The 13562-nt window shown below is 45.7% G+C and overlaps 1 protein-coding gene across 1 annotated transcript in view; it reads left to right on the top strand.

Moving 5' to 3' along the window:
- The window catches only part of LOC136097508 (secreted Ly-6/uPAR-related protein 1-like), a 6619-nt gene extending 4516 nt beyond the window's left edge, over positions 1 to 2103 (top strand). The window contains exon 3 of the mRNA XM_065829893.2: positions 1316 to 2103. Within this exon, the coding sequence (XP_065685965.1) occupies positions 1316 to 1569 (254 nt within the window). The 3' untranslated portion in view covers positions 1570 to 2103. The remainder of the gene's footprint in view (positions 1 to 1315) is intronic.
- The last annotated feature ends 11459 nt before the right edge of the window (positions 2104 to 13562 follow it).

The raw sequence follows: 13562 nt of genomic DNA, 5'->3' as shown, positions 1-13562 counted from the left end.
AAGGGAGCTGTTCCATCCCTCTCATCATTTTTTGTGGCCCCCTGGACTCTCTCCAACAGGTCCATATCTGTCCTGTATTGAGGACCACAGAGCTGGATGCAGGACTACACGTGGAGCCTCATGAGAGCAGAGCAGAGGGGCAGAATCACTTCCCTCAACCCAGCTTGGATTATCCTTTAACGTCTCTATAAGAATCCAGGTGGAAACATCCAAGGAAAGAAATCCATCAGATTCAGAGCTTCATAGTGAAACATGCAGGACTCATCCTGCTTACTTGTTCTGTTTTGCCCTTCCTACCTCTATGCCCTTACAGACCCTGAACCTACAGATGTGTGCAAACACATCACAGAAAGCCAGAGGCTTCTTCCTTGTTTGTAGACACTTTCACCTAACACCAATGGTCTCACCAGTGACCATGACAGTGTGACACCAGCACGTCTTGGCAGTGCCACCCTTCATACAGAGCCCTTGCAGGAACAACTCACTTGAACAAGTGACCTGAGTCTCTTGTTCACGCTGGAATAAATTTAGAAAGAGCAGTAGGGAGAGAGGGAGGCAAAAGGGAGAACCAGCTGACCTGTTCATACAAAGAGCAGTCTGAATTACAGGCACCCATGGATTAGAGATGTTCAACACGTTATTTGCCTTTATTTACCTATAAACACTTTACTGTTATTTGTCCTCACAAAATCACAGAATGGTTGGGATTGGGAGGGACATCTGGAGATCATCCAGTCCAACCCACCTGCTAAAGCAGGTTCACCAGAGCAGATCACACAGGAAGGTGTCCAGGCGGGTTTGAATGTCTCCAGAGAAGGAGACTCCACAACCTCTCTGGGCAGCCTGGTCCAGGCCTCTGGTACGTCAAAGTAAAGAAGTTTCTCCTCATATTCAGATGGAACCTCCTGTGTTTCCGTCTGTGCCTCTTGCCCCTCATCCTATTGTTTGGTACCACTGAAAGGAGTCTGGTCCATCCTCTTGATACCCACCCTTGAGATATTGATAAACTTTTATTAGATCCCCTCTCCTCCAGGCAGAACAGTTCCAGTTCTCTCAGTCTCTCCTCATAAGAAAGGTGCTTTAGGCCCCTCATCATCTTTGTAGGCACTGATGGACTCCCTCTGGAAGTTCCTTGCCCTTCTTAAACTAGGAAGCCCAGAACTAGACACAGAACCCCAGACGCAGCCTCACCAAGGCAGAGCAGAGGGGGAGGACAACCTCCCTCAGGCAGTGTTTCTCGATGACGGTTGTCTGCACCTTCCTTCACGGTTTATTTCTCTTCTCCTTCTCCCCTTCTCCAATCTACCTGTTTCAGGTTATCCCTTTTTCGGCAACATCACCGTGACCAGAAGCTGTGACGTGGAATGCATCCTCTTTCATAACGCGATAGGGGCGAAGAGACACAAGTCATGCTGCTACACCGACCTCTGCACCGACGACAACAGGACCAATGAAAGAGAGCCAGACGAGGTCAACGGGGCTTCAAGCATCAGTAGGATGGGAAGCAGGTCTGCAGCGCTGTGTCTGATGGCCATGGTTGTTGGCACACTCCACCAGTACGCTCTGTAGCACTGCAAGTACCTATGCTCCGGCCAAAACATCCCCTCTCTTCTCTCTGCCAAGCTGCCTTGTGAACTTTTAGATACCTTTGGAATAACCTTCTTCACTCACGTGTAGCTTCACCCATCTTCAATGCTGTGAATTTGACTGAATTCAAGCCAAGAGTTTGAGCACCTGGACCTAAAACCTTCAAATTTCCACTTTCCAGCTGCTAAGCAGGTGTTCCTCACCTTCAGATGTTTCTGGTCCTCAGGACCCAGATCTCTCCCTGCATCTTTCATCAGTGGGGGCAACAGTGGATGAAGCACTACAGCTCTGCACAGTGGGAGAGCCTGGGCTCGGCCATCAAGGCTGTTGCTCTGGGCTGCCCCCTAGCAAGATCAGGGGCTGGACACACACTGGATTTGGACAGCATTTTTTTCCCCGATCTTCTCAACCTCCCACACAACCTGTATCTGTGGATCTCCATTATATTCCTGTGAACAACCCCCAAAAAATGTCCTGCAACCCTCCATCAGGAGTTTGGTTTATTTTCTTTCTGCTTTCGGTGCTATCTCCTGAGTCAGAGCAGCAGATAGATGCTGGTCCTCTCTCATTACCTTGCTCAGAAGAGTATGGTTTGCAATTTTAGAGAGCTGGCACTTAGTTATGTCTAGAATAAGCTATAAAATGAGTTCAGAAGGGCTCAGCCTTCATGTGTTGTGATGGGATGTATTTCTGGAAAGCTCAAAATACACCGTGGACCAGGCCAGGGCAGATTAGACACACAAAAGAAAAAATATAGAATAGAATCATAGAATTATTTCAGTTGGAAGAGACCCTCAGGATCATCAAGTCCAACCATAACCTAATCTAACTCTAGCACTAGCCCATGTCCCTAAGAACCTCATCTAAACGCCTTCAGGGATGGTGACTACACCACTGCCCTGGGCACCTGTTCCAATGCCTGACAACCCTTTCCAGGATGAACTTTTTTTCTAATATCCAATCTAAACCTGCCCTGGTACAACTTGAGGCCATTTCCTCTCGTCCTGTCACTTGCTATTTTAGAGAAGAGACCAACACTCTCCATGCTACAACCTCCTTTCAGGTAGTTGTAGACAGGGATTGGGAATTTGGCTAGACAAAACCCTCAGTAGCCCTTTTCCTGAGCTCAGGTTATAATCAGAGTTCCTGGATTACCCTTCCCAGATGTTTTACAGGATATTTCAAGCAATATTTTCTGCTCTTTTTCCTTCCCCAACCGCTTCACAGTATAGACTGCAGGAAAGGAAAAGTAACGATTATTCCAAACCTTCAAGTCTGGGAAAACCCAACAGCTTCACTCACACCAGTTAACAGCGCTACTGGGTCCCAGCTGAGAATTTGCTGCACTGTCCCTTGAAGCAGCTGTAAGATTGATTTTGATGTTCTGCCTGCTGTAAAACCAGATGGAGTGAAAACAGATATAAATGAGCCAGGTATGTCCAGCTATCAGCCCTCTCCAGGGGTGGAGATCCAGAGAACTTCCTGTTTGGTTTGTTCCTATTGCCAGAGCTCCTCCAGGGGACAAACTGCAAAAGTAAGGGCAGAGTGGGAGCATGGGTACATCCCATGGACCACCCTTATGTGTTCATATGAACCCTGCAAACTTCTCTGTGGCAAAGTCCATTTTTACTCTATTTCCATAAGACAACAGCCAGGAAACTAAAGGAATAAGCAGGTGGGTTGTTTTTCTTCATTGCACAGAGGTAATTGTTTCTCAACGTCTATCTCAGTACCATTTGCAAGAAAACCTTGACAAGTCATTGCATTCCTTGGCGGAGGGCCCTGTGCAAGCCTGTGGCTCAGGAGGTTGATGAGACCCTTTTTTTCTGGAGGTGAAATCATAGAATCATTGAAACATTTTGGTTGGAAGTAACCTTCAAGATCTTTCAGTCCAATCAGTAACCTAACACTGCCACTAAACCACATCCCTAAGAACTTCATTCATGCATCTTCTGAACACCTCCAAGAATGGTGACTCCACCACTTCCCTGGGCAGCCTGTTCCAATGCCTGACAACTCTTTCCATTAAGAATTTTTTCCTGATATCCAATCTAAACCTCCCCTGGTGCTGTGCTTCACTAAAACAGCCACGGCTTCCCCGAGGCACCTTTTTATTGCTGAGTTTTACAGTGGGAAAAATATCATTGAGAGGATAATGATTGGGAGCTACTCAAACACTGATATCGCATCCACCCTTGCAGACACAGGGCATCAGCTTTTGCTTTCTATTCATCCATTCTCTGTTTCCCTATTCCAAAACCAGCCTGGTGTGTCAGGCCAGAAACAAACCACCATCACTGCCACATCACAGAACCACAAAATCAGCTTTTCCATCCTGGATTCAAGCTCTGGTGTAAGTCACTGACCCCAGCGATCTTTCCATGCCGGCTGCAGGGTCCCATCCTGTGCTAACATGGGCTGAACTTTCCTCCATCTATTCCACATGCAGATGGGGCAGGGTCAGAATACAGTGGGACTGGGAGGATGAGGGTTCCCGGATGGTTGAGAATCTCGTAAATAAAGTTGGATCCTCCAGTTTTCAGCCTGCAGCATCTTTCTTGTGCACTCAGCCTTTGCCAAGGGAGGGAGAATAGGGCAGCAGAGCCTGCAAGGAGAATTCTCTGGCTGGTTTCCTGCAGTTCCAAACTGCCCTGTACCAGAGATAGGAAAAGCTACAGAAAGGGACAAGCAAAGATGTGCCCAAATGCTTCTTGCAAGAGCTGAATTTAAGGCTATCCCCACTGGAAGAGGAGGGGGAGAAGGGTAGAAGAAATGTAAAGTACTGTCCAGTGGCTAAAAGAGCCTCAGCAATGGCATGTATGGGGAGAACTGGGCATTTTCATAGTGCAGCTTCTCTTGAAGCAGAAGAAGATAAAGCATCTGAGCTCAGACTGCAAGGCAAGCAGGCAGTTGTGAGCAACCATTTGGGGGCTGTTCTGTTCCTCAAAGATGCTGTGGGTGGGAAGCACTGCCCTCTTTGTGTCTCCTGGTGAGACCACATCTGGAATATCATGTCCAGTTCTGGGCCCCTTAGTTCCAGAAGGACAGGGAACTGCTGGAGAGAGTCCAGCGCAGCCACCAAGATGCTGAAGGGAGTGGAGCATCTCCCATGTGAGGAAAGGCTGAGGGAGCTGGGGCTCTGAAGCTGCAGAAGAGGAGACCGAGGAGTGACCTCATTAATGTTTATAAATATGTAAAGGGTGAGTGTCAGGAGGATGGAGCCAGGCTCTTCTCAATGACAACCAATGACAGGACCAGAGGTAATGGGTATAAACTGGAACACAAGAGGTTCCACTTAAATATGAGAAGAAACTTCTCAGTGAAGGTAACACAACACTGGCCCAGGCTGCCCATGGAGATTGTGGAGTCTCCTACTCTGCAGACATTCAAACCCGTCTGGACACCTTCCTCTGTAACCTCATCTGGGTGTTCATGCTCCAGCGGGGGGATTGGACTGGATGAGCTTTTGAGGTCCCTTCCAAACCTTGACATTCTGGGATTCTGCGATTTTGTCACCGGTGCTGGTTGTGAGCATCCTGTATCACACTGCACATCTCCTGGAGCATCCCTGTTAATGTGACTCCATTGTCAGAGCAGCAAGCGTCTACTGTAGCCAAAACAGAGTCAAAGACAGGGTTTAGCTTCAAAGCACTTGCAGTATGTTCCTAAATTAGGAGAGGTGAAAAGCCCTTCACACAGAGTGTCAGGTACACACTGTGTTAGCCATAAGCCACAGCATGAACAGTTGTCACTGGAAGTCCTTGCAAAATTTGATTTGCTGCTGCTTTGGTTATTGCTTCTATTTTTTTCTTGCTATTTGGTCCCTAGGAACTGAACCCAGCAAGAACCACTGCCCCAGCAAATGCAGGACACTGCCAGAGGATTCAAAAGAGCTGGCAGAATTTTACGTCACTGGGTCAAGTGGACATACAGCGGAAGAACTTTAAATATAGGCTGAATAAAATAGAACAGAGAGAGATGTGTCTCCAAAGGGCCATAAAAAGACTTGGAGCCTCTCAGCCCTACAAAATGAGGCTTCACAGCACGCAGTATGCAGCGCTGCTGTTGCTGTGTTGAAGGATTACACCTGGCCCTCTGGGGGCTTTTTCTTCCCAGAAGTCATTCTGTGCACATCCAGAGACTTTATTTCCAAACTTTAGGGCACCCCTCGGTGCCTTATGCTTTATCTGGCCAAGAAGTTGCCTTTTTCATCACCTTCTAGCCCTTCTGCAAATGTGGGGCAGCCCTATAGATGTGCAGTCCTGTTCTGCATCACCTGCTTTGAGTTGCAAATCATAGAATTATAGAATTGTTTGGGCTGGAAGGGACCTTCAAAGGTCATCTGGACCAACTCCCTGCAAAAAGCAGGGACATCTTCACCCAGGTCAGGATGTTCAGAGCCACATCCAACCTGGTCTTGAATGTTTCCAGGGATGGGGCATCCACCACCTCTCTGGTCAACCTGTAATTGCTTCCATCAGTCTAGAAATTAAAGAGTAAAGCATGACAGAGGCAAAACTTTTGGTGAGCTGTTTGCAGACCCACACAGGCGAGGATATTCAAACTCATATCCCCTGTTGAGTCTCACCTCCAGCCAACCATTAGGGTGATATATCTGCCTGGTATGGCCTTTCTTCACGGATTCCATGAGTCTTGAAGGTGATGTGGACATTTCAAAAGATAGTTCCTCCTCACACCCAGACTTGGCTTGGGCTAGATCAGGACCCAGGTTTTACCCTGCTGATTGATTTCCACAAAAGCATCATTGGTGCTGTGGGAAAGTAAAGCATCAAACAGTGTGACTAACACTTAGAGGACCAGGGTTTCCAGAAGGGATCATTTGCAATGGCTTTCCACAGCAGGACACCGGTCACATCAGGTGTAGCCATGAATGATGGTAGTTATCCTGGCAGGCTCTGATTGCAGGCTGGTTCAAGCTACAAGGTGGGAAACACCAGGAGCTGTTTTTCTGCTTGGTTTCTTTTAATTGTATGTATTTTGCCTTCTTCGAGAAGAAAAGAGATAAAAAAAAAATACAGCCCTCTTGGAAGGCACAAAAATCCAGGTGGACATGAAAGAAAAAGAGACAAGACAAAGGCAGAAATTATTGCAGAACTCCAAGAGAAGGAGAAAAAAAGGGGGATATTTTTGCATTCCAGACATTTAATGTAAAGCAGAGTTCTGATGTAATCAAATACAGAAAGAACTTGTAGTTCTTTCTAAAAATACCTATCTAGAATATAAATATACATTAGCATGTAGCTGCAAGGCTTATGGAGATATCTGCCACAGTCTCATATTTACAGATAGGGATTTAAATATTTAATACTGCACATTCAAAAGAAAGTCACTTCATCTGAAGTAGTTATTAATTATAGAATGCACTTGGCAGGACTGAAGTGCAGCAGGAGTGATATCATTTTCAATACCAGTCCCAAATTATTTCTCATCTAAAATCTATCATGTGCACTTTTTTTTTTTCTTCTTAAAATAGATCTATTTTTCCATATTAGGCTGTGGATGACTTGGAACGGCCGCCTCTGACACACCGGTACATCCTTTCTCGAATGTCTTCATTGCTCTCCTGCACGATTCTTGCATGCCTAATTCCAGGGGAACATAAATTCAAAGCCTCTTTATTCAGTACAGCCCCAGGTCTGAAAATAAGGCAAATCCCCTAAAAATGAGGTGAACGGAAATTTTAGTGTGTCTGAAATTTATATGTTGAGAGGGAAAAGACATTTAGGGTCACTTGAACTCAAGATATTGTAAAAGGATGGTGCAGATGGCCTGTGTGTGCTTCAAGTGCCTTCCCAGCATCTTTCATCCCCATTCCCTGAGGCTCCAGTCTACGGTTTGCCATGAGATTTTTAAGAAAACAAGACGCATCAATTAACCACTCTGTGCCCTGAGTCTGGTCTGGATCCTTATCCACTTTCCTTAGTCACTCCTATGAAACAGATGGGAATTATTACACATTGGTAGCTCCAGGAATGGTTGTGCAGCACATCTTTAGTGCTGACCAAGATTTAAGCTTGTGAATGTATTTAGTAAACGTGAGTAAGGATGTTGTGCCAGGGGATCAACTGATTTTGCACTAGTTCCTCATGGGCATGTTGCTGAAATCCATGCCTACTCATGATATCAAAGGCAACCGAAAGCCATAGCCTATGAAATCCATGGCTCAGAGTCTCAAAAATCTAACCCAGTCATCTGAACAAAATCACTATGTGCTCCCTACAACCAGCAGGTCCCTGAATACAAGGGGTGAATAGATTTTCTGTGTCTTCAGGCCGTTCCTTCCCATTGCAAAGGCAATTTTCTGTGCCCTTGGTCACACCAGCAATGGTCCATCAGCACTGAACCATTGTTTGACTCTTCTTTTAATGACAGTCTTGCCCTGGTGTTTGGAGAAGTAGAACTCACTCCAGCTGAAATTGGGACTGGAATGAATATTCCTTCATCTCCTTGTAAAATAAATTATTTTTGCCCAATAAGCATAGAATCATAGCATCATTTGGTTGGAAAAGATCTTTAAGATCATCAAGCCCAATTGTTAACCCAACATTGCCAAGTTCACCATCAAACCATATCCCTAAGAAACTCAGGTACATGTCTTTTAAACCCCTCCAGGGATGGTGACTCTACCACTGCCCTGGGCAGCCAGTTCCAATGCCCAGCAACCCTTTCATGAAGAAGTTTTTCCTGGTATCTAATCTAAACCTCTCCTCATGCAACTTGAGGCCATTTCCTCTCATCCTATCGCTTGTAACTTGGGAGAAGAGACCAACCCCCTCCATGCTCCAAGGTCCTTCAGGCAGTTCAGAGATCAGAAGGTCTCCCCTCAGCTCCTCTTCTCCAGCTGAACCCCCCAGGTCCCTCAGCCACTCCCATCACACTTGTGCTCCAGCCCCTTCCCCAGCTCCGCTCCCTTCTCTCAACTCGCTTCAGCACCTCAAGGGCTTTCTTGTCATGCGGGGCCCAAAACTGAACCAGGATTTGAGGTGTAGTCTCTCCAGTGCCCAGTACGGGGGAACAGTCACTGCCTTGGACTTGGCACCAGTAAGGCTGCACCTTGAATGATGGGAGGTGCTTGCAGAGGGATTTGCCACCACCCTCAGCAAGAAGCACTGACCCACAGGCAGAGGGTGGGCTCTGGGTTTCTCATGGCAGCAGGACACACTCATCATGTGCTGCAAGTGGCAGAACAGCAAAGCCTCATTAACAACGTGCTTTGATGTATCTCTTTATCATGGATCATCTGAAACCTTAAAAAGGGATGAGCTGTCTGCAGTCTCACAGAAGGCTTCAGAAGAGTCTCTTCCATCTGAATATTTGTTTTCCTGAAACCCACAGGGACCTCACAAACTCTTGCCATGCAACGATATCAAACTATCAGTTGTATGTTGTTACCTGCACACACGCAAATCCCCGTTCACGTGAGCCATGTCCTTGTAAAGCTGGGCTAAAAACGAGCCAGAATTTGTTTTTATTCTTTCTTGGCTGCTACCTATCTCCTGGCTCTGGGGAGGCAGAACACAGGGGAATGAAGTGTTTTCAGTATAAAGACAGCTGTCGTCGTGTTTGGAGATGACATACAAATTGGAAAGTGAAACAAACACCCAGGAGGTGGTGACAGACTGATGCACTGAGGGCAGAGGAGGAAAGCCAATCTGGTGAGGAGGGGAGAGTTAGCAGCAAGACATCTGAATTCTACCCTCGAAAATAAAGGATTTTAGCCAAACCGCTATAGACCACCTGCCATGGCCAACTTGTAAAAGGGGTTTAGTTTATCTTTGCCTTTGAAGAATGCAACTAGGAGGTGTTTTTTGGTTTGGTTTGGTTTTGCTTTCTGATACCCTCAGATCACGATAGGTTTTTCTGCAAGCTCATTTTTGCTGTGTCAGACCTGCAAAAATCTCGCAGGAGAGTTGGGGTTCCTCATGCATAGGAAGCGAGTCTAGGTATCTCAAGAGGGTTTTAGTGATAACTTCAAGGAGAACATCTAAAGGTTCTCCTAAACTTATCATACTCAACCCATATCCTTACAAGATGAAATGGCCTCAGATTGTACCAGGGGAGGTTTAGGTTGGATATTAGGAAAAAATTCTTCCCGGAAAGGGTTGTGAAGCATTGGAACAGGCTGCCCAGGGCAGTGGTGGAATCACCGTCCCTGGAGGGGTTTAAAAGGCATTTAAACAAGGTTTTTAGGGGCATGGTTTAGTGACAGAGTTAGGTTATGGTTGGACTCCATGATCCTGAGGGTCTCTTCCAACTGAGATGATTCTATGATTCTATGATCCTTCTTATCACTCCTTTAAACAAAAAAAATGTCCAGAAGGATATGCATATCCATGGCTCTGCTAGCAGGAGGTTGTTGCAGACCCTTAATGCTGTAATGGTCAGAAAACACATTCATAATAAAATATTGCTCTTGCTTCTCCCTGTTGTGAGATGGCATTTCTATGGGCAGTTGATCATGTCTCAGATGGTTTGTTAAGCTAAACAAGCCAGCCTGTTCTGATATACTCTTGGAGGATCAGCTCTCCAAGCACAATAATCTTCATTATTTGTGACTGTGTCATCTTCAAGCCATGGTTACCTTGAGAGATCCAAGCTATGTGCAAGATTTCATGAGCTAGAAGGCCATCACAAAGATGATCCTTAGACGATCTGTTGTTGCAGTGGTCTCCTGGGCTGGATAAAGGAGCTGAGAGGTGTTTTGTTGTGGCAGTCTCTGTGCTACAACATTATTCCTTTATGGAAGCAAATCATGAATCCTTATTCAGTGGAGGAACATAGATGAGACTCTCACTGGAGTCCTCTTGTTATTCTAGTTTTCCTGAATGAGGCAGGGAAAACAAACATTTTTCACTAAATGAAAAAGGGGGATGAGCAGGATCTTCTGTCACCTAATAAGAGCACATGTGCACACAGTAACTCCCCTCTGCTGGCAGTGCGAGGATGCATGCACAGGGCTGAGCTTCAGCTTTTAGAGCCCCATGTCAAAATCCTCTCAAAATCCTCAGAAAAAGTTTAGAAAACAGGCAACATTTTTTTTCACATGTAATAAAGAGCAGTTGCTGATACGTTACTACTTCAACAAGCCACGAGGTCTGTGGGAAAGAAATATAAAGTGTGTGCAGTCAAGCACTAACTTTCTGATCAGGGGACAATCACTTGGTCACACAAGTGACTTTGATCCCTATAGAAAATGCTGTGTCACACCATAAGTAGCATCAAAATGTAAATGGATGATCACATATTCAATTTTTCTTTTTTTCTGGAGACATCTCAGGGTAGCAAAGTAGAATAGAATAGAATAGAATAGAATAATGCTTTGGGTTAAAAGGAACCTTAAAGTTCATCTCATTCCAACCTGCCATGGGCAGCAACACGTTCCACTAGACCAAGTTGCTCAAAGCCCCATCCAGTCTAAATTATTGCTTATCCCTATTTGTTCAATAGTTTCACTTGTTTACTTTGGCATAATCTTGACAGCTCTGGAGGCCAAGGGAGAGTTAATGGTGTTTCTGGTATTCTGTAATCGCACAAACCTTGAAACAACATCTGACAACATGATTGTTTCATTAAGTGCATCAAAGGCTTTTGAGAGACACTTTGTTTGTAGTCGAGCACCAGCTAGCTGTCAAACACCACCTACAACCCCCCAGAAGTTTGCAGTTGACTGTCTCCAAGATCCTCATGCTTTGTTTTTGGGGTCATGGAGTGACACAGTCAGCTCCTCCTGACTCCAACACTCAAGTAGAAAGAGCCCTGGGAAAGGTCTCTGCAATGTCCTGGGTACACTCAGTCTCAAGGGACAGAATCACAGAATCACAGAATCGACTGGGTTGGAAAAGACCTCAGAGATCGTCCAGTTCAATCCTTGATCCAACTAAAGTCCATTTACTAGATCATGGCACTAAGTGCCATGTCCAATCTCAGTTTAAAAACCTCCAGGGACGGTGAGTCCAGCACCTCCCTGGGCAGCCATTCCAATGCCTGACCACTCTCTCTGTAAAGAATTGCTTGCTAATAGCCAGCCTAAATTTCTCCTCGCAGAGTTTAAGCCCATGCCCCCTTGTCCTATTGCTGACTGCCTGGGAGAAGAGACCAATCCCTACCTGGCCATAACTTCTCTTCAGGTCGTTCTAGAGAGTGCTGAGCTCACCTCTAAGCCTCCTCTGCTCCAGACTGAACAAGCCCAGCTCCCTCAGCCTCTCCCCACAGGTCTTGTGCTCAAGTCCCTTCACCAGTCTTTTTGCCCTTCTCTGGACCCTCTCCAGCACTTCAATCTCTTTCCTGACCTGAGGGGCCCAGAACTGAACACAATACTCCAGGTGTGGCCTCCCCAATGCAGAGTACAGGGGAAGGATCACTGTCCTTGTCCTGTTGACCACACTGAGTTTGATACAGGACTGACCATGCCACAGGGATCCGTGGTGGCAAGTTGCTGCATGGGTGCACTAACCAGCTCTACAGCCCAAGCAGGTCCAGCCTAGAGCAGGATCATCTTTTACCTGATCACAGGAGCAGGTATAGTGCCAAGTCTTTCCTGTTCCTCATTTCATATTCTTATTCAAACTCAATATCTACCCACATCCTGACCCAAATTCTTCCATGGCTATAGGACTGGAAAGATGCAGCAGAGTTAGTGACCACCTAAGTAAACAGTTTTTAAAGCAAATCAGGTCCATGGCATACCTGCAGCTCTTGAAATGTAAGGCTGTTATTTCTAATGTTTTGTTTTATTCCTCATGAGGTTTTGTTCCACTCTATTTTTGGTACTGATATGTAGGTTTCCATTATAAATAGCTGCATATTCTAATTCAGTCTCATAACTAGGACAAGGATGCGCTGGGCATCCAGACCCTGATTTTGGGGTAAGAAGACTGCAACATTTCCAGCCAAGTTTCAGGCTTCCTGTGAGATTCTTCTCTCAGGAAAACCAGTACCTTGGCATCTGGAAAGTGTCCTGCACTCCCTGGGTATAAATCAAATGACAGCACTGGTAAGGACTGATTGCCAGGCTAGCAAATCATAGAAACAAGGCTATGAAGCTCTATAGCAGCTTTCCCTCAGAGGAGATCAGAGTCTGAATTTAGACACAAGGATTTCAGCGTCAAAGCTGGGTGATAAATATTCTTCCCATTTTATAGTCAGAGAGGCCATGCTGTAAGCCTGTGCATCCTTATATGTGACACCGAACCAAAGCCCTTTGCAAAAATAAAAAACAAAGGATCTGTGTGATTTGTGAACACTTTTAAATGACTGATTACTCCAAAGAAAATCAGAAGCAGGTTGCAAACATGTCCCAAAGAGCAGAAACAGTGTGTTTTGCAAGAAATGTTGTTCAGCCATGAATAAGGGAGAACTGACGGTTCAGAGCAACTATGATGATGACTCAGTTCCCATCCCACCCTCATCCTACTGTAGGGTAGGGAAAGTCTCTCAACCTATATAATTTACCATGAACTTTAGATCAGGACTTTGAGATGTTTCACAGGTATTTGTTTGAGCAAAGCAAAACTGTCGCTCATGCTGCTGCCTTGGGGCTGGGGAAGGAGAGGACAGATCTGTGCTCACACAGGTTCTGCTTATGTGTGGAATAACAGCAGCTAGTGAATAAATTAGTTGGACTGAACCCCAAACCAGCCCTGCTTTGTTCAGGGGGTTAGAACGCAGACCTGAGATCTCCCTTCCAACTGTAACTCTTTGATAATTCCAGATCTGGACCCATACTGGGGGTAACTCCTTGTTCTCTGCTTTACTTTCAAAATGCCTTTCACTATACACCAGTTTCTGTCACTTAGAGCTGGATATCTTTCAATATTACAACAACAGTCTGTATTCTTCTTCTTCAGAGGACTACAAAACAGTGACTGTGCTGTACCGAGTCCTTCAGAGTTCGTTTACAAAGGGGACACCGCACAGGGAGCACAGATTTGCAAGTGCATAATCGACTGATGACA

Source organism: Patagioenas fasciata, chromosome 2, assembly GCF_037038585.1.
Source record: "Patagioenas fasciata isolate bPatFas1 chromosome 2, bPatFas1.hap1, whole genome shotgun sequence".
Classification (NCBI taxonomy): domain Eukaryota; kingdom Metazoa; phylum Chordata; class Aves; order Columbiformes; family Columbidae; genus Patagioenas; species Patagioenas fasciata.
Note: the sequence above shows the minus strand (reverse complement) of the source record. Positions and strands in the feature narration are given on the sequence as shown.